The sequence below is a fragment of the Leucopleurus acutus genome, assembly GCF_964270905.1.
Source record: "Leucopleurus acutus genome assembly, chromosome: 10".
Classification (NCBI taxonomy): Eukaryota; Metazoa; Chordata; class Mammalia; order Artiodactyla; family Delphinidae; genus Leucopleurus; species Leucopleurus acutus.
The window spans coordinates 7,305,812-7,325,681 of NC_139153.1; the positions used below are offsets into that span (position 1 = coordinate 7,305,812).

A 19,870-nucleotide genomic window follows, 5' to 3' on the forward strand; every position below is an offset into this window, starting at 1 on the left:
CAGCCTCAGCGGCAGCTGTACAGCACATGCAGCAGTTGGGGGTAGTTGGGCGCACGGGGCTGGCAAGAGAGATCCTGCCAGCAGCCAGTAGCCACCTGCAGGTGCTAATTCTACAGTGCCTCCCTGGCCTGTGGCCTCGGGCAAGTCACTTCCCCTCCCCGAGCCCCTGCTGTTTCCTCAGCCTGGAACACCCTTCCCCCAGGTCACTACCTGGCTGCTCGTCGTTCCTCTGTCTGCTCAAATATCACCTCCTCCAGGAAGTCTTCCCTGGCCTCCCTAGCTAAAGTAGCCACTGGATCTACCAGGCCATGTTGCATTTTTTTTTCTTTTTCTTTTTAGTTTTATTAAGGTATAATTTATATATTAAAAAATTGCACACGTTTAATGCACACATGATGAGTTTCCACATATGCATATGCCCATGACACCAGTCGCCACAACCGAGGTACTAAACCTATCCACCACCTCCAAAAATTCCCTTGTGTTCTTTCATGGGTTTTTCGGGTTTTGTTTTTTGGGTAAGAACACGTAAGATCCTCTTAAGCAATTATGAAGTGCACAATACCACATTGTTAAACTATCTGCGCTATGCTATATGCAGAGCTCTAGAACTTTCTCATCTTGCATAACTGAAACTTTTTCCCCACTAAAAACAACGCTCCTTTTCCCCTCCGTGCAGTCCCTGGCAACCTCCCTTCTATTCTCTGCTTCTATGGGTCTGACTATTTTAGATTATTCAGATAAGTCCTCCTGTGTCTGGCTTATTTTACGGAGCATAACGCCCTTCAGGTCCAGCCACGTTGTTGCAAATGGCAGGATTTCCTTCTTTTTAAAGCGGAATAATATTCCATTGTACGCATAGCCCACATTTTCTTTATCCATTCATCTGTCAATGGACATTTGGGTTGTTTTCGTATCTTCAGCCCATGTCACTTCCTACCACGTCATCCTGGAGTTTTTCTTGACAGCGTTATCTGTATCTGAATTATCTTGTTCGTGTGTTTATTTCTTGTCTGCCTCCCCCCCTAGAATCTCAGCTTCCCAAGGGCTGAAAGGGACTCTGTCCTCTTTACTGCTGTGTCCCTAGTTCCTGGAATAGGAAAGAGCATGTACGTGAAGGCAGGAGGAAGTAAGTGGTACCCTGTGCACATCCTGTTGTGTGAGGGCACCGTGCAAGTAGTTACTGATTCACATGATCACTCAGCACCTACTCTGCGTCGGGCACTGTGCTAGGCAATTTACATGTAATCATCGCATTTGATCCTTACAAAACCATGTGAAATAAATATGCATCCCCATTGTACAGAGGAAGAAACTGAGGCTCTTTGAGGATTAAGGACTTTTCCCACGCCACCAAGCTGAGCTGAGGTGTAAGCTAGGGCCTGCCTGACCCCAGAGCCCTTTGAGCCAAGGCTTTGGTCCACATCTCCCTTCCCGGGGCCCCGCACCCCCAGGAAATCCCCTGACAGGTCTCCTCCCACCCGTGTCACAGGTCTGGTGATGTCAGCCATCACGGTGATCATCCTGGTGCTCTACTTCACCGTGGACACCTTCGTGGTCAACCAGAAGCCATGGCTGCCCGAGTGCACGCCCGTCTATGTGCAGTACTTCGTCAAGTTCTTCATCATTGGTGTGACGGTGCTGGTGGTCGCCGTGCCCGAGGGGCTCCCTCTGGCTGTCACCATCTCACTGGCCTACTCGGTGAAGGTGAGGAGGGGAGAGCAGGGCGGGCCAGCTGATGCCACTGAGATCGGCTGCCCCCAGCTGGGGGTCCGTGGGGTGGCTGGCGGGGCCAGTGCCGGGGCTGAGAGAAGAGCTAAGTAGCGGGAGTGGGGACAGAGGAAGCTCGGAGAGAGGATGCATGCAGGTGGCTGAAACTCACATGCCTCCGGGAGAGCCACACCCTGGCTAAGGGGACAGCTGTTATTCAGCACAGCCAAGTGTCGCCTTGTAGGGATGGAGTCCAGTGTTGCCAGATATTCAGATTTTTTCCAAGAGAAGCCAGAAATCTGGACTTAACATAAACTCTCCTGATTTTTAAACATTGACAATCAACTCAACTTAAAAAAAATAAATTAGATGCAGGTATCACCCTACAGGCCCACACCCACCCCTGTCCCACCAAACGCAGGCAGAAGCCTGGCCGTCGCAGCCTCAGGCCCCGCTGTAGCCATAGTACTTGTATGACTAATCTCGGAGTTTGCTCCCTGAAGTTTGAAAGGGATAAGCCTAAAATAAAAAGGATGTCTGGTTTTATGAAAGCCCCTCCTCAGACTTCCCTGGTGGCGCAGTGGTTGAGAATCCGCCTGCCAATGCAGGGGACACGGGTTCGAGCCCTGGTCCGGGAAGATCCCACATGCCACGGAGCAGCTAAGCCCGTGCGCCACAACTACTGAGCCCGCTCTCTAGAGCCCGCGAGCCACAACTTCTGATCCCACACGCCACGACTACTGAAGCCCACGCACCTAGAGCCCGTGTTGCGCAACAAGAGAAGCCACCGCAATGAGAAGCCCGTGCACTGCAACGAAGAGTAGCCCCCGGGCTTCCCTGGTAGCGCAATGGTTGAGAGTCCGCCTGCCGATGCAGGGGACACGGGTTCATGCCCCGGTCCAGGAGGATCCCACATGCTGCGGAGCGGCTGGGCGTGTGAGCCGTGGCCGCTGAGCCTACGCGTCCAGAGCCTGTGCTCCACATACCGCAAAAAAAAAAAAAAAAAAAGAGTAGCCCCCGCTCACCACAACTAGAGAAAGCCCACGCGCAGCAACGAAGACCCAATGCAGCCATAAATAAATAAATAAATATTTTCTAAAAGAAAAAAAAAATTTTTTAATTAAAAAAATAAATAAAAACAATAGCTTCTATTATTTAAAAAAAAAAAAATGCCCCCTCCTCTCAGGAGATGGGCTAAAAATATGAAGTTTTAAAAGCAATTCAATAAAGGGCAAGTAGGCCCATGAATGCCTTGGGTCTGGCGGTTGCTCCAAAATGCCACCCTGATGGCAGAGCCCCACCTCCTTCTGCTCCCAGGCCCATGGCCGTCGGTAGAGCCCAAACGCTGTGGTATGGGGCTGGCGTCTCATGAGCACTGGGCGCCTGACCCTCTTGGGGATACTTCAAGCCTGGCTCACCCCCCAGGTCCTCACACCCTGGGCTCATCATTTTCCCTTGGTCCCGTGGTTTCCCCACCTGGGAGAGCAGGGCCCTGCGCTCCTGTTTCCCAGGGCCCTGAGTCCAGGATGTCGCTGCCAGGGCAGAGGCCAGGCCATGTTTAAAAACAAGGCGTTCGCTCCGAGAATGCAGAGCCGCCAGAAGGCACGATCAGCGTCAGTTTCCAAGCTGGAATTTGGGCTGGGCTCACCGATGTAATTTCATACAGAAAAGAGATCTCAGGGCAGGTGCCAGAAAGTGGCAGCTATGTGTAAAGGATACCGCCCTTATCATCTCCTTGTTTTGGGGTTCTCGAAGAAACTCCATCCCACAAACCAAAGCCCAAACAGGTCACAGCACAATGCTGATCGGGGGCCTGGGGCCCGGAGATTGAGACCTCCTGCTGCCGTGAGCCGGGACCCCACAAGCCACCCAGTTGAGCTCGAGGCCTCCTTAAAACTCTCACAGCTTCGGTTTCGGGGCTTCCCATACAGACATTGTTAGGCCTCTACACCTGTAGTTTGTATCTCTGGCACCTGTGCCTTCAGCTGCCTTAGGTAGTGTTACTTGTACAGTCACGTGATAAACTTAGTACAGCTCCCCCAACCCAGGAGGGGCAAACTCTCCCCTTTCTGAGCCTGGACCTAGCCCCTGGGAGCCGTCATCAAAAGAACAGTGGTGACCACTTAGATCAGCGCTGTCCAGTAGAGACATAATGTCAGCCGCACGTGTGATTTTAAATGTCCTGGTAGCCACGTTAAAAAGAAAAATCAGAAAGAAACAGGTGAAATTAATTTTAATAATGTACTTAAGCTGATATGTCCAAGTTATTATCAAGCCAATTTGTAATATTTGATAATATACAAGTTATTAATGAGGTATTTTACATTTCTCTTTTCATAATAAGTTTTCAAAACTGGATGTGTAATTGACACTTACAGCACATTTCACATCAGACCAGCCCTGTTTCCAGTACTTAATAGCCTCACGTAGCAACCATATCGGGAGGCTCAGGCCTATAGATTCTTAAGCCCCAGAGACGAACCCTCTTCACAGAGGACAGATGGGCAGAGTCCTGATGGAATGATCCAGGCTGTGAGGTTAAACAGAGCTGGGTTCAAATGCCAGCTTTAACCCTCAGTAGGTGTGTCATCCTGGTCAAGCTGCTTTGCCTTGGCTTCTTTGGTTGCCAGAATGGAGTACAAGAGTCCATGAAGGTTTCATAGGATCCTCGTGACCTCAGATGAGAAAATAAGGGCGGAAGAACTTTACAAACTGTGAAGTGTGTTGCAAACTCAAATCACTGCTGAATGCATCCATTCAACATACATCCATTCCACATACATTTATTGTTACTATTATCACAGGTTATGATAAGAGACACTGCAAGAGCACATAATTCTACCAATACTCATTTTTTAGTAACATGACCTACTATAAAATTATTCTAATTGCACTCATTTTTTACCCTTGGTATAAAGAGTTATAATGAGGGCAAGAATAAAGGAAATCAGATTCCTAGGCACAGACTAGAACAACATCTGACTCGGCCTTTAGCTAAATGCACCTTTTCACATCCGTCCTTGCCAGATAGGGTCACTGTGTCATAAGGGCCTGCAGTAAGAGCGGTGGTTCCTTGAGAATCACTTTATGTGCGTTATTTGCTTGAGAACCTGGAAGAAGCTAGGAGTGTGATGCTGGGAAGAGAGAAAGGACAGTGAATATAAGAAAATTAATAATATGTAGAGTAGGACTTCATTTTTGTCATAAATTTTAAAAGAAAGGATATTGATATGTAAGATGTATCCGTGCTAGGTGGTAGGATTATGGCTGATTTACTTTCTTTGTTGTGTATCTATATTTAAAAGAAATTTGTGATTTTTATTACACAAGTTATAGTATGTATTTATTGTAGAAAAATAGAAGCTATAGATTTTTAAAAGAAGGCAATAACAATCCTATAACTCTACCACCCAGAAATAATGACACTAATATTTTGTTTATTTCCAGATAGTGTCCTATGTCTATTAACATATGTATAACTTAAATTTATTCAGTTTGGGTGAAACCAAAGTGACAGTGAAAACCAAGCACCAGTGAAAGATGGTACCTTTGAAAAAACTCATAACCAAATAAGGAACTTATTTCTGTTAGGGTGTAAGAGGAAACTATTTGAAGTAATCAGAAAGGACCCAATCTTCATTTATCATCCTTTTCCCTATTTTTTCCATAAAGAATACAGATTACTTCTGTAATCCAAATTAATAAAGTCAACTAATCAACTCTTTTAAATGCCTCAAATAATTTAAAAGAAACGAAAAAGAGAGAGAGAGAAAAAGGGCTGCACACAGAAAAGGAGTCCAGATGACAGGGGCTGTAGCAAGCAAGATCCTTCGCACATGTGTGAAGCAAAGGGGCAGCTCTGCCTCATTTCCTGCGCGTTTACACCGTGACCCTGCCTCCCAGCTCCCTCTCCTCACTGTTGCCATCTCATCTGCCCCTTCCCACAGAAAATGATGAAGGACAACAACCTGGTCCGCCACCTGGACGCCTGTGAGACCATGGGCAATGCCACGGCCATCTGCTCGGACAAGACGGGCACACTCACCACCAATCGCATGACGGTGGTGCAGGTTTACGTGGGCGACGTCCATTACAAGGAGGTCCCCGACCCCAGCTCCATCAACGCCAAAACCATGGAGCTGCTGGTCAACGCCATTGCCATCAACAGCGCCTACACCACCAAGATTCTGGTAAGTGGTGCAGCCTCCACCAGAGGGAAGAGCGTCCGGGGGCGATACAGAAGTACTGGGCGGGCTAAGCAATGTGAAGCATAATTTTAAATCCTACTGATGTGTTTTGGGTGGTCAGATAGTAAGCAGCCTGTTTCTCTTTGACTTAGCTGTGCTGTTTGCATGACACACAAAAAAGATTGTTGTTAATTGTGTTTTTTAGACCCTGTCATTGCCCTCCCTACCAAAAAAATAGTCTTTTTATTAGTTAGCTTCTGCTGTAACTACTCCAAAATGTAGTGGCTGAAAACCAGGCTGTGTATCTAGCTCACGTTTCTGTGAGTCAGGAGTTCAGGCTGGGCTCAAGTGGGGGACCATGTCCTCGTGTATCTGAGGTGGGTCACATCCACAACTCTGCTGATCTTGGCAGGACTCTAGGCTGCTCTGGGATGACCTCGGCTGGGACGGTTCATCTCTGCTCTGTGTGGTCCCCCTCCTCCAGCAGGCTAATCTGGGCTCTTCACGTTGTCATTTTGCCACATCCTGTTGGCCAACACAAGTCGAGAGGCCTGTCCAGATTCAAGCAGCAGGGAAATAGACTCCATCTCTAATGGGAGGAACTTCAGAGTCACATTGTAAAGGGCGTGGATTCAGAGAGGGTACTAATTGTGGCCATTTACACAATCTACCACTGGCGACGACATTGTTGTCAGTAATAGTAGTGGTAGTACTAGTTTTGTTAAGAAAAACTCTCATGTTCCTGTCTCAGTTCAGCTGCCTGGACGCATCATGCTAGAATCCCTGATTGGTTTAGAAGCATAGGTTGCCTTTTGGTGATTAACCAGTATTCGAATGAAGAGAAATACAAGCTTGTCCATCCAGAGCCCATTTCTACAGTGTGAGCATCTGGGTGAGCAGCGGAGCTTTCCTGCTTACCCCGCCAATGTGCCCTAGCCCTGACCTCTCCTTCGGCTCCTGAGCCGGCCTGAACCTTCAGGATCAGGCTGGGTGGCGGGAGTGCCAGAAGCTTTATCAAGTCTGGGAGAAGAGCACGAGTCAGCGGCAAAGGGCCAAAGGCTGGTGGGGGGTACGGGACACTGGGGCTGCAAGGACTGCACCCGCCCCTGCGGTTGAGCAGGTACTCCTGCATCAGCCCTGAGCTGCAGGCTGGGGAGGCAGCACTGACAGAAGGAAAAAGTAGGTCGGGAGAAAGCGTGCAGATGGATGATAGAGGATGCTGGGGGCGGCAGGAGCGCGGGGCGGGGGAATGCCAGAAAAGGCGGCGTTTTTGTCTTCTCCCCACCCCACCCCATCCCCTACCTCCCAGCCCCGATTTGGGAATCAAGGGAGGTTGACGATGCTTTATTCTGTTCCCCAGGCCTTCCTAAAATAACTGAGATGCTGTTAACGATCTCGTCCCGCAGAGAGGGGAGTGGGGCAATTCCCAGAACAGGCTTCTGGTGATGGGGGTGGCTGTGTGGGCAGAGCCCTGCAAGATGGGCTTGAATTGAGATGTATATTATGCAATTACAGTCAAAAAGGAGTTCTCGGATCTGCCAGGAGGGCTGCGAAACATCTTTGCAGCGACAAGGCTCAATTAGGCAGCTTCACAGCACCGGCGGCACAGCTAAAATTCATTTCCAGATGTCGCTGACTGAGGCTGTATCCAGGTGGCTTAAAGGACAGGGGTCCATCAGTCCGCCTTGGGGAAGAGTGTGTCTGCCAAGCCTGGAAAGAGCTCAAGGACCTGGGAACCGGGATCCTTGGTTTGTAAACAGGCCAAGTCACTTACCTCTCGGGCACCAGTGTCCCCTTCTGTGCCTTGAACCCTGGCATCCTAGAACCCTTGTGCCTTTCTTTCTGGGGCTTCCCTGAAAGAACCCTGGCCACACGGTTCTCTTTGCTGGGCGCTGATGGCCGTCAATGTGGAAGGGACAGCAGAGGCCCCTGGTATGTCTGGGTGGTAGTTAAAGCTCACACTCTGGAGCCAGACGGCCTGGGTTCAAATCCCTCACTAGCTCTGTGACTGTAAACAAGTTACTTAACCTCTCTGTGCCTCAGTTTCCTGGGGGAGATGATAGGATTACTGTGAGGATGAAATGAGTTAGTAAGTGGAAAGTGCTTAGCACAAGGCCTGGCACATATTCAGCGCTCAGGGTGATTAGCATTGTTGTTCGTCAGCAGTAAAATCATCCCTTGGTAACCAGGCAGAGGTTAATCAATAAACGAATAGACAGCAGAGGCATCAGGGCTACAGAGGGAAAGGGTCTTGCCCAAAGTTACTCAACCAATTAGTGGCAAAGCCAACTTATAGATACCCTAAAGCCAGCTATTGAGTAGGGTGTCCGGATTCGGTTCTTGGTCCTTGAAACCAATCCTGCAGCATCTTTAGTATTGGTTGGTCTCAGGAAGGAAGGCGTGGAGTCTAGAGGGTCCGATTCACAGCCAGGGCTGTCAGCCATATTGGGAGAAGGGGCTCCCAGGGACTGCCCTTCTAGGCCTAGAGGAATTTTGAGAAGAGTCACAGGCTGCTCAGTTGAGGGTGGAAGTCCAGCCACCCTCCAGACCAGTCTGGGAAATCTAGACTGCAAAACATCCTTACCATGCAAGAGGAGTCGGGCAGGAAAGGCACGCAATGTCCCCACACTACCCCTAAGCTTTGGTTGGGAAATGAGCTTGGCCTGGGAAACAGACCATGGGCAAGGCTGTATTTCCCCCTGTACGAGGGTGCCGATTCTTCTGTGTCTTCTTGCAGTCTGATGCAGGCTGTGTGCTCTTTGAGAGGGAGAGACACAGCTGAGTTATCTCTGCTCCCCCCCAGCATAGGCTCTTGGGAAGTACTGGTTGGGCGGGTGAGGTCAGTGAATTGACTGGTGAATAAATTTATAGATATGTATCAGTGAGATGAAGACTAAGTAGGGAGAGGGATGGATGGGTGGGTGGGGCATGGATGGAGAGATGGGTGGGGCATGGATGGAGAGATGGGTGGGTAGGTGGATGGATGGATGGATGGATGGGTAAATGGAAGAGTAGACAGACGGATGAATATGTGGGTGGTGGATGGATGACTATGAATTGATAAGAGGCTCAGGACAGGGCTACCTCTATGTTCTACTTTCCTATTCTTGTGACAGCAAGAAGTAGTAGTTGGCCTTGGTCCCAGTCCCACGGCTAATACCAGTGCTCTCTTGGTACCTCCAGCATGCCGAGCGAATCTATTCTGAAACTGCCCTCAACTCTCTAGTCTGCATTGATCCGGAGACTTCCAAATTAGCTAGTGCCTGTTATTCTAAAAGATTTTTTTTTAAACTAGATGAGTATTTGCAGGGGTCGGTTGTGTAGGTATAATCTACATGGATCCGCGGACCTTAAGGACCACCTGGTCCAGCCCCCTCACTTTACTCTGAGGCCCAGAAATGGGAGAGGACTTGGGCCAAGTCACCCTGTGGGTTAGTGGAGTTAGAATCCAGATGTCCTGACACCCAGTCCAGTAAGCAGAGGTTAGGAGCTTTGGCTCTGAAGTCTGACAGACCAAGATTCAAACTGCAGCTGCAGCACTTACCACCCATGTGACCCTGAGCAAGTTAACTAACCTCTTCAAGCCTCTGTTTTCCAATCTGTAAAATGAGTATACAATGAATCATAATCACTAATATTCACTTAGCCAGACTCGTTGCTGAGTGCTTAACCCATGTTGCCTTGTATGAGGACCCCATGAAGTAGGTGACATCACATCTCCAATTCATAGATAAGGACACTGTTGCTGGGAGGAGTTAAAGAACATGCCCAGAGCCCCAGAGCAGATGAGAGGCTGAGCCAGGGTTCACATCCAGGTCTGTCCAGTCCAGAGCCTGCACAGCTCACCACCACTCCTTCTCCAAGTCCTCTGGCTGCACCTTTGCCTTGGGGCAGTTCCAGGGCTGCTCTGAGATCAGATGAGAAGGTGTGTGTGTGGCTGTCAGCACAGTGCTGGACATGTAGCAAGCGCTCAGACCGCTCCAGTTGTTACTCTTATCACTTCTATTATTATTTCTGAGCCTTACCCTCTGTAGTTTGCTTTGCCAGCCACTGTCTAGTTTGACCCTCCACATCCCTTCCAGGTAATCAAGGCAAATAGGACAATTCCCGTCTTGCAGCTAAGAAAACAGAGCTGCAGAAATATCGAGTAACCTGCCCAGGGCTGCTCCTGACACCAAGCGACAGAGCTGAGTCCCGAGAACTCTGGAGGAGTTTACCCAGCGGGCGAGGGAGCAAGGTCATTCCAGGCAGGGCCACAGCCTGCCAAAGCCCAGAGACCTCTCAGGAGATGTGGCGGTCTGTGGCCTGGACCTTTCCCAGGGCCGCAGGGATGAGAGGCAAGGCTGAGAAGGCTGAGGGGGAGTTGGGTGGCAGCAGATAAGCCCTTAGTAGGCTTTCTCATCACAATGCCCAGAACCAGCCAGGCACGGGTGGAGGGTGGTGTGAGAGCCAAGGCTGCCAGCGGGAAGGCCAGAAAAAGTGATCCAGGACGCGCCTCTCAGAGGGCCAGCCCCAGCCCCATGCCCCATCCCTTCTGCGGACGGCAGAACTTTCTTCTTTCTGCTCCTATTTCTAATCATTAGGAATGAAACTTGCCCTCTGAGGGAAGCTACATGAATCATCTTGTAGTCAGAAATTGCTTCCCCAGCTCAGAAATCCTGGCACACCCTCAGATTTGCCTCGTCGCTTCCGACTCTTTGAACGTCAAGACTTTTGCTAGCTTCTTCTTGTAGCCCTGCTGCTTCTTGAGCTGCAGCTGAGCTTTCAAATGGAAATAGCTCCTCCTCAGACTTTAGAGGCATGGAGCTTTCTTGGGGAAACATTCTCCTTTTCCACCCACGTTTATTCTGTGTGCTGAAACCACCCAAGCGGACTTTCAGTTTATATTTTATGAGACCTCTTTTAACGTAGGTTGACACTACAGTTAACATTTGAATTATTAAAATGAAGATGGGCACTTGTGGAGCCGAATTGTTGGAAGTTTATGGCGTATGTTCTGGAAACATGAACTACTGAAAGAAAAACAAATCTCCTTGGAGTCCCTGAAGTGGTTCTGGAAGAAGGAGCAGGGAGGATCTGCCTGGAAGGATGGTTTTCCTGAATAAATGAGCCACACTTCACCTCGTTAGAAACTCCAGGTCTTCAGTCTACCCCGTTCCCAAACTGAGGCGGCTTCATCCACAGACAGCCCCCATGACCCCCAAAGGCAGGAAGGATCTGCTCGATTGTATTTCACACAAATCTTAGACCTAGAGCTCCTGAGAGGAGGGGAGAGTGGGGAGGTGACTCTGGGAAGCAGTCAGCCCTTGAACTCAGACGGCTCCAAACCCAGGGTGCAACTAAATATTCCAAGGAACCTCAAACCCCCGAGTCAAGCCAGCTCTGCGAGGGGCTCTGGCCAAGACAGGGGCTCCAGAAGGCACAGAAGCCCCTGGAAGTGGCTTAGCAGGGCCTTAAGATGGGGAGGTGGGGCGGCCCTTCGTTCTGGTCTGTGAAGCGACAGGGGCCTTTGTGTTGGATTCAGCAGCTGTTTTGGTTCTGTTTGGTTTTGTTTGTTTGTTTGTTTTTGCAAACACCATCCCTAGGAGACCAGTTTAAAGCACATAACCCTGAATGGGGAATTCTGATTTTTAACAGCACTGTTAATCCCTATATCCCACCTTCTCACCCTGTGCACGTGACACAAAACACACAGCACATGTGCCTACCACACACACACTATACCACACACACACGTGCACACACAGCACATACACTCACCACACAATACTCTACACGCAAATCACACAGGTATATGCACAAATATACACACACACGCCACATGTGCTTACCACACACTGCACTACACACAGCACACACACACCACATGCACACACATGCACAGTGCATGGGCAAGCTCGGGAAGGTCCCCAGGAAACCTGCTTTCCAGCGTGTGTCTCCCCAGGGCGTTTCAGCCTGTCCCAGCTGTTCAGGACACACACTGGGCCCTGAGCCTTTGCAGTCTCTGGGGAAAGTCCACGATTCTGCCCCCTGCCGCTCCTCGAGGCCCAGCACCTGAGAGGCTCCTGGGGAGGCAGACCCTCGGATGACAATTCCGGAGGCCAAAATTCTGACAAAATCCCATCCCCCCTGGCCTCCCATCAGCAGCTCTCCACACCCACAGACACCAAATTATTCATTTATTCATTCAACGCCTATTCATTAATTACCCCAAGTGGGAAGTAGAGATAAGCAAGACAGCCCTCCCCCCCACCCCCGACCATGGGCTCTACACCAATCACCCACCAGTTACCTCATTAAACAACCATCTCAAATGCTAGTGAAGAGAGGCAGGGCGTGTGCTGTGTGGGCTCAGAGCTGAGAACAGCTGGGGTCAGATCCTAGCTCGGCCACTTACTAGCTGTGTGACCTGGTTTCTCCAGGCCTCCCTGTGCACATGGGAATAATAACAGCCCGACCCCTGGGGAGCCATGAGGATGCAACCGAGGACGCACGTGCAGAGCTCGGTAAAGAGCTAGCAAGGTCACTGCCGCAGCTGCCGAGGCTGCCTGGTGGTCCATCTGGGCATCGGGGAGGCTCGTCTGCCGGTGCCTGTCCTCAAGGGGGGAGGGGGAGGGGCTAGGCCACCAGAGACAGCCAGCAAGCAGAAAGTCATTTTCTCATGCGCTCTCACAATCGGCATCCTACGGCATTTGCTGCGATTTCCCGAGCAATGGTTGCCGCGTTCGGGGGCACAGGGAGGACGGGGTGTTGAGGATGTTTTAATATTGTAGTAAAATACACATAACGTAAAATGTATCATCTTAGCCGTTTTAGTGTACAGTTCCTTGTCATCAAGTGAATTCACATTGTGCAACCATCAGCACCACCCATCTCCAGAACGTTTCATCTTCCCCAAGTGCAGCTCTGTCCCCGTTAGACACTAACTCCTCCCCCCCTCCCCCAGCCCCTGGCGCCCACCCTTCTACTTTCTGTGTCTGTAAATTTGACTACTCAAGGGACCTCGTGTAAGTGGAATCACACAGTATCTGTCCTTTTTTGTCTGGCTTATTTCACTTAGCATAATGTCCTCAAGGTTCATCCAGGTTGTAACATGCGTCAGAATTTCCTTCCTTTTTAAGGCTGAATAATATTCCACTGTATGTGTAGATCACATTTTGCTTATCTCTTCATCTGTCAGTGGACACTTGGGTTGCGTCCACCTTTTTGCTACTGTGAATAATCCTGCTGTGAACACGGGTGTACAAATATCTTCTCAAGTCTCTTGCTTTCAATTCTTTTGGGTATATGCCCAGAAGTAAAAATTGCTGGATCATATGATAATTCTATGTGCAGTTTTTTGAGGAACCTCCACACTGGTTTCCACAGTAGCTGCACCGTCTTACATTCCCACCAACCGTGCACAAGGGTTCCAATTTTTCCACATCCTTGCCAGCACTTGTTTTCTGTTTTGTTTTGGATAATGGGTATCCTCATGAGTGTGAGGCAGTACCTGCTAGCTATGTTTCTTTTCATCTCATTTTTGCAGATGTTATTTATAACTTGTCACTCTTCAAGTCATCATTCCTTGGTCTTAGCTCTAGTGACCCCCAAGCATCAGGAGCATGAATTGTCCTCTCAAAGTTACACCCATAGCTGCACCCAGCACTCCCAAAGGGCTTAGTGCCCATACAGGGAAATGTGCTGGATACGGTGTGGCACTAGGAATCAGGGGAATTGGGGGTAGCCCCAGGCCTGCCCCGCTGCAGGTCTGTGATGAGGAGCAAATCACTTCCCCCCGGGCCTGCTTCCTGCCCCTCAAAACCAACGCCTTAACGCCCTTACAGAATTAGAGCCCTGGAGAGCAAGCCTCATGGAAAGTCTACAGTAATAGTAAAACCTCTGGGTTTGTCAAGATAAAAAACGCCAAAAGAAAAAAGGGACGAGTCCCTACTTCTTAATAATGCACGCAGGCGATTTTAGAGCTCAAGTTCATGGTAACAAATTGAATTACGGAGGAGGCAGCTCTGCCATTTGCAACCATAGATTGTTTGAAATCCTTTTAGGGGAAAATTAAAATATCTCACAGAGGGTAATAAAATGCTGCCTGTTTCACAGGCATAACTGCTTAGCTCTCTTGGGCAAATAAGTAATTAGGCATTTTTATTTCAGTCCTCCGTGTCATCATCTTCTTTCATTAGTGGAGGGGGAAAAAACTGTTTTGGAAGATACATAAAACCCTGGAAATCACCAGAAGGTTAATTATAAAATTGTAAAAAAAAATGATAAGTAAATAAATATATAAATTTTAAAAACACAACATAACTGCATACTGCAGAGACTAAGGGGCGTACTTTGAATTTCTTTTCCCAAACATCAGAAAGGGGAAACTGTCAGATTCCTCTGCTTCCAGATCAAATCCCACCGAAGAGCTTCGGTGTGGGGAGGCTTCCAAGGCCCATGATGCCTGGACATAGTTGAACATGGCATGGAGCAGGGAGGGTGTTCTAAGGCTTGACCCGTGGCGCCCAGACCCCCTCTGAGGGACCTGCAGCTCTGCCTTGTTCTACCATCCTTCACCGCCATCCACCATCCACTTGAAGGAGTGGGTTGATTTTTCTCTCAGCTAGAAGTCATCTGCTAGAGCCTCTCCATTTTACAGATGGGGAAACTGAGGACAAGAGCTTAGGGTCTAAGGGTATGTACGCCTAGGTCAATGCCCGTGACCCGACAGGGCTCGGGCCTGCTCCCAGGGCCCGAGTCCTAACTGTGGATGGGGCAGTTGGCCAGGGACATATCCTATTGCCATCCTGCCCCCCTCACAGCCAGTCCATGCAGCATCTTCTACACTCCGTCTTCTTCTTGCCTGCTGCTCTTTGGAACAACACGAAGGGTTCCTGTGCAAGGCTGGCCTGAGACCCACAAAGAGCCCCTCATGGCGGGGTCGGGGGCGCAGAATGCTCATAAGTATTACTCCTCTTCAGTATCTCTCTGGTCTTTGGGTTTATCCGTGGTGGCTTTTGCCACTCCCAAAGCCAGCTCCACCTGAGTCGCTGCACGTTAATTTTATACCAGTGGTCTGAGTGTGTGTATGCACGTGTGGCGGCTGCCCATGGGAGTTGAGTTTACCTGCCTTATGAACTTCCCTCAGCCGCCTGCCAGTCCCACCATGAGCGCCCACGTGGAGGCGTCTCGTTCTTACCTATTCGCCTGGGCCTCCCGCACCCCAGACTGGCCTGCGTTGAGCGATCCAGCAAACAATGAGTAAATGCCTACTGTGTGCCGGGCTCTGTGCTGCCCTGAGAACCCAGGGGGGAAAGAATACAGCAACTCCTACTCGGGGTGCCAAACCCACAAAGCAATTCTCAAAGACAAGGAGATATCTGTGCTGGTCCTTAAAGGGCAAGGAGGAGTTTGCCTGGCAGGGAAGGAGGAAGCAGGGGTGAAGGCACAGAGGCATGAAACAGCTCGTGTTCGGGCAGCCGCACGAAGAAGTGAGAGGCGCTGGGGAGATGTGGTCGGTGGTTTGACTGAGGCTCAGGGCAGGGGCTGTGGTGTCCAGTTAAAAAGAAACGAACTAACGCTGTGAATGGGGATGACTGTCAAAAATTGAACGTTCCATGAGTGAAGCAAGCTACGGAAGAATATGTACAGCCTCCTTACATGACGTTTTCAACATGCAAAACAGTGCTGCACATATGTACGTTAGGTCAAACTACATGAAATTGCCAATGGCTGGCCGTTGTGACGTACCAAAATAGCAGTTGCATTTGGTTCACCCTCAACTGAAGTCACAAGGGACATTGCATCCAGAGCACAGAATACTACCCAGTCATGGAAAGGAACACGCTCCTGACACACGCGACAGCTTGTCTGCATTGCCAGGGGATTGTGCTGAGTGAAAAGAAGCCCGTCTCCAAAGATCACATACTGTATGATTCCATTTATATAACATGCTCAAAATGACAGAATCATGGGGCTGGAGAACAGCTTAGTGGTTGCCAGGGGCAGGGACAGGGAAGGGAGGGAGGTGACTGCAGTCACATAAGGGTGGCACAGGGAGTGCTGTGATAAACTGTTGTGTGTCTTGATGACGGTTGTCACAGGAATCTACCTGTGATGCCATTGCTCAGAACTAAACACACACATACACACACACACACACAGGAGTACACTAAAACTGGTGAAATCTGAATCCAGCAGGTTAGATTGTATCAGTGTCAACATCTTGGTTGTGACATTGTGCTACAGCCATACAGGAAGTGAGCACTGGGGGAAACGGGATGAAGGATGTATGACATCTCTCTGTGTTATTTTTTATTGCCTGTGAAACTAGCACTATCTCGAAATAAAAAGTTAAAACACACAGGGCAAGGATTAATGCCAAATTTAAGTTAGAGTTTCTTTCTGGGACAAGGGGTGCGTTATGCAGATGCGGAGGGGTATATAGGGGGGTTCAACTTTATCTGTTAGGCTTTACTTCTTAAAAAAGAAAAATCTGAAGCAAACATGGCCTAGAACTAAGGTTCTCCAGAACTGGAGGGTCTGGGCACAAATTTTTTTTATCATTCGGTCACAGGTTTATGTTTGACATAGTTCATAATTTTTAAACAGCTGATCTTGCTTAATTCCCTTCAAACTGAGCCCGGATTGGGTCTGGGACGCAGAAGCCTAAGGTGGGGGGGGAGGGGTGGCCCCACCCACAGGCAAGCGGCAGCCCGGTGAGCACCCCGCCTCTCCCCGCAGCCCCCGGAGAAGGAGGGCGCCCTGCCCAAGCAGGTGGGCAACAAAACAGAGTGCGGCCTGCTGGGCTTCGTGCTGGACCTGAAGCAGGACTACGAGTCTGTGCGCAGCCAGATGCCGGAGGAGAAGCTGTACAAGGTCTACACCTTCAACTCCGTGCGCAAGTCCATGAGCACCGTAATCAAGCTGCCCGACGAGAGCTTCCGCATGTACAGCAAGGGCGCTTCGGAGATCGTGCTCAAGAAGTAAGCGGTGCGGGAGCGGGGGGCGGGGCGCGGGGCGCAGGCACAGGCCGCGGGGAGGGGCCGGGGGCACCCAGGGTCACGGGAAGGGCCGTGCCCAACGTCCCGCAGCAAGACCGCCTGCACGTGCCCTCCCCCAGGGCTTTTGCTACTGTTTCCTCTTAAAGGTTTCTGCAGGGAGTCCTCCCTCTTCTCCTCCCTAAGTCACTGGCTCATCAGGAAGTTCTTCCCATTATCCCTGTCAGAGCCCCCTCACGTCACTTCCCTGAGCGTAGAGTTGGTAGACGGCGTGACTTTTCACTGTGAGCAGGTGTCCTCTGACTCCAGGTGCCAGAAGTAAGCCTGGAGAACTAAGCAAGTCAGCCCCCCTCTCTGGGCCCCAGTTGACCCATTTGTACCTTGAGGGGGACTCAACCCTGGTCACACATAGAATCGCCCCAGGGAGCTTTTAAAAAAAAAAACACTGATTCCTGGACTCACCCCCAACAAACTGAATTGGAACCTCTGGCGTGGGGCCCACAGTGTGGTGGTGGGGGGTGGGGTTATTCAGTGCTTTCCCAAGCCATCCTGATGCGCAGGCAGGGTCAGGAACCACTAGCGGAGGTTTCATGCCCTCTGAAAACTATTTTCGCTGTGGAACTATTTTTTTCAGATGAAATCTTGTGAAGATGAAACAGAGCAAAGTAGATCTGCTCTTGCTGAAATGGCCTGGGGCAGATATTACAACAAGGCCGCCTGATTTCTTTTTGGCTGGTCCTGATTTCATCCCTGCCTGGGGCCCAGGGGCCAGGACCACCCCTGAAGCATTATGGGAGATGGTCTGGACGAGCCCTGGATGACCAACCACGGCCAGTGGGACGTCCGTCACTGGGGAGGTGGGGGTGAGCTCCGAGCCCGTCGAAGGGAGGGTCTTTGGGCCCTTGGCTGGACCTTACCCGGCCCCCTCCCACCTCCCCCAGGTGCTGCAAAATCCTCAACGGGGCGGGTGAGCCCCGGGTCTTCCGGCCCCGCGACCGGGACGAGATGGTGAAGAAGGTGATTGAGCCCATGGCCTGCGACGGGCTCCGCACCATCTGCGTGGCTTACCGCGACTTACCCGGCAGCCCCGAGCCCGACTGGGACAACGAGAATGACATCCTCAACGACCTCACCTGTATCTGCGTGGTGGGCATCGAGGACCCCGTGCGGCCCGAGGCAGGTGCCCCGCCGTGGAGCTTGGGGAAGGGGGTGAAGCTGGGCGTCCAGCCTGCTGGGTGACCTGGAGTACGTCGCCTCACCCCTCTAAGCCTCAGTTTCCCTGCAAGGCCCACGGGGTCTTCTCTGTACCTACTCCTAAACATTCAGACGCTTAAGGCTAGCGTAGCCACACTTACCTGCTTGTGGTAAGCCACACTTACCCTGCTTACCATCAGACAGGGGGTGCAACCCACAGCCTGCCAGCCGGCGTTGCTCTACCGTGAAGGCTGCCCTGCCCTAGAAGCCTCAGAGGAGCCAGGATCTCCTGTCCAAACCCATAGGCCCAGATTCAAGGGTCCCTGCAAAGGAGACACCCAATAACAAAGGTTACCACACTCAAGAAGGCCCCAAATGTGGGCATCCCCATCAGCATTTAGAGTTCTCCCCATCCAGACCAAGTTTACCGGTTAGTTTTCCCTAGTGATGCAGCGGGCAGTCTGCCTCTATCAGGTTTCCAGGGGAACAGAGCTGCAAAGTTAACCAAAGGTCAAATTCTCAAGCAGAAGGGAAGGGGCGGGTGACAGCACCCCCTCCCCGTAAAGATCAAGAAAAGTGATGTAATATGTGCACCTACTGGGGTGCTCAGATGACAGTGGGTCTTCAGTCCCCTTTAGCTGACTCTGCATCTCGGGGGAAAGCCAAGGATTCAGTGCCGGGAATTTGCAGGGTTGGGGAAGGATGGGACATGCGTGGTCGGTTGAGCTGCCCAGGCTGGGAAGAGGGTGTGGGAAGAGGAGAGAGCTGCCTCGAGTCTCCGAAACGCTGCTGTGGGCAGAGCTCGCTAGCTCACCCTGGGAGCCCGGGAGGCAAGGCACAGGAGGGGCTGGCCTCCTCTTCCTCGAGGACTAATGCTGCTGGGCCCAGACTGGCCTTGGCAGTGGAATTTGGTGATGCTGCCCCTTGGGACTGTTTCTGACCAGGGTTCTTGGCCCCCTTAATCAATATAAATTGATAGGAGGCCATACAAGAAATTCAGGCAAGGCTTTATTGGGGCTCCTGCTGCAGCAGGGGGGAGTGAGAACAAGTAACAGGTTCCTTTGCTCTTGGCTCCTTCTGGGGGGTGACGGTAGGGGTGTGTCCAGGGGTCGGGCCGAAGGGGGGGCTTAGGTGGTCTGCCCACCCCTTTGGTGGTGCTGTGTGCAGGGGGCGCGCCCATTACCCTGCTTTTGCTCCCGACTCTTGGGAAGTGGCAGTTGGGTTCTTTTGGTCTTTTTTGTATCTTGTTGTCTATAATTTGCCCCAGATGGGCATGCACGCGGTTATTTTTGGTCGCTTATAGTTTCTTTGTATGTCGTTGCTCGAGGAGACATCTGTCCAGGTGCAAGCACTGCAGCAAACGGTCCCAGGTCCCAGCCTGTCTCAGGACCACCTTCCTCCACCAAGGGCAACTTCAGTGTCCCCCGCTTACCCTGATACCATCCTCTGGGGCCTCTGGCTGTTCCCTGCTCCTCCTGGAGCCTCCATGTCCCCTTCTTTCAAGTGAAAGGGAGCAGGCAAGATGCCCTCCAAGCTCCTGGCCCCGCTGTTTTAAGACTGCATTCCAAAGACTAAGTGAAACTTGAAGGTCACAGACGTGGACTTTCACATTTAGGCAGCAGGGAGAGGGGTCAAAAGTGTGAGTTCGGGCATCAGATAGACCTGGGATTTTGAGTCCCTTGGCATTACGAGCTGTGTGACCTTGGGCCAGTTACATAACCTCTCTGAGCCTCCATTTCCTCATCTGAAGACTAGGAACAATAATAGTATTCTACACACATGCACACACACACACAC

General features: G+C 50.8%; 1 protein-coding gene across 1 annotated transcript in view; it reads left to right on the plus strand.

The window, feature by feature from the left end:
- ATP2B2 (ATPase plasma membrane Ca2+ transporting 2) overlaps positions 1 to 19,870 on the plus strand; it is a 370,638-nt gene that overhangs the window by 323,043 nt on the left and 27,725 nt on the right. Inside the window, exons 14-17 of the mRNA XM_082848244.1 lie at positions 1,493 to 1,707; positions 5,658 to 5,900; positions 16,623 to 16,864; positions 17,821 to 18,055. Coding sequence (XP_082704370.1) covers positions 1,493 to 1,707; positions 5,658 to 5,900; positions 16,623 to 16,864; positions 17,821 to 18,055 — 935 coding nt within the window. The remainder of the gene's footprint in view (positions 1 to 1,492; positions 1,708 to 5,657; positions 5,901 to 16,622; positions 16,865 to 17,820; positions 18,056 to 19,870) is intronic.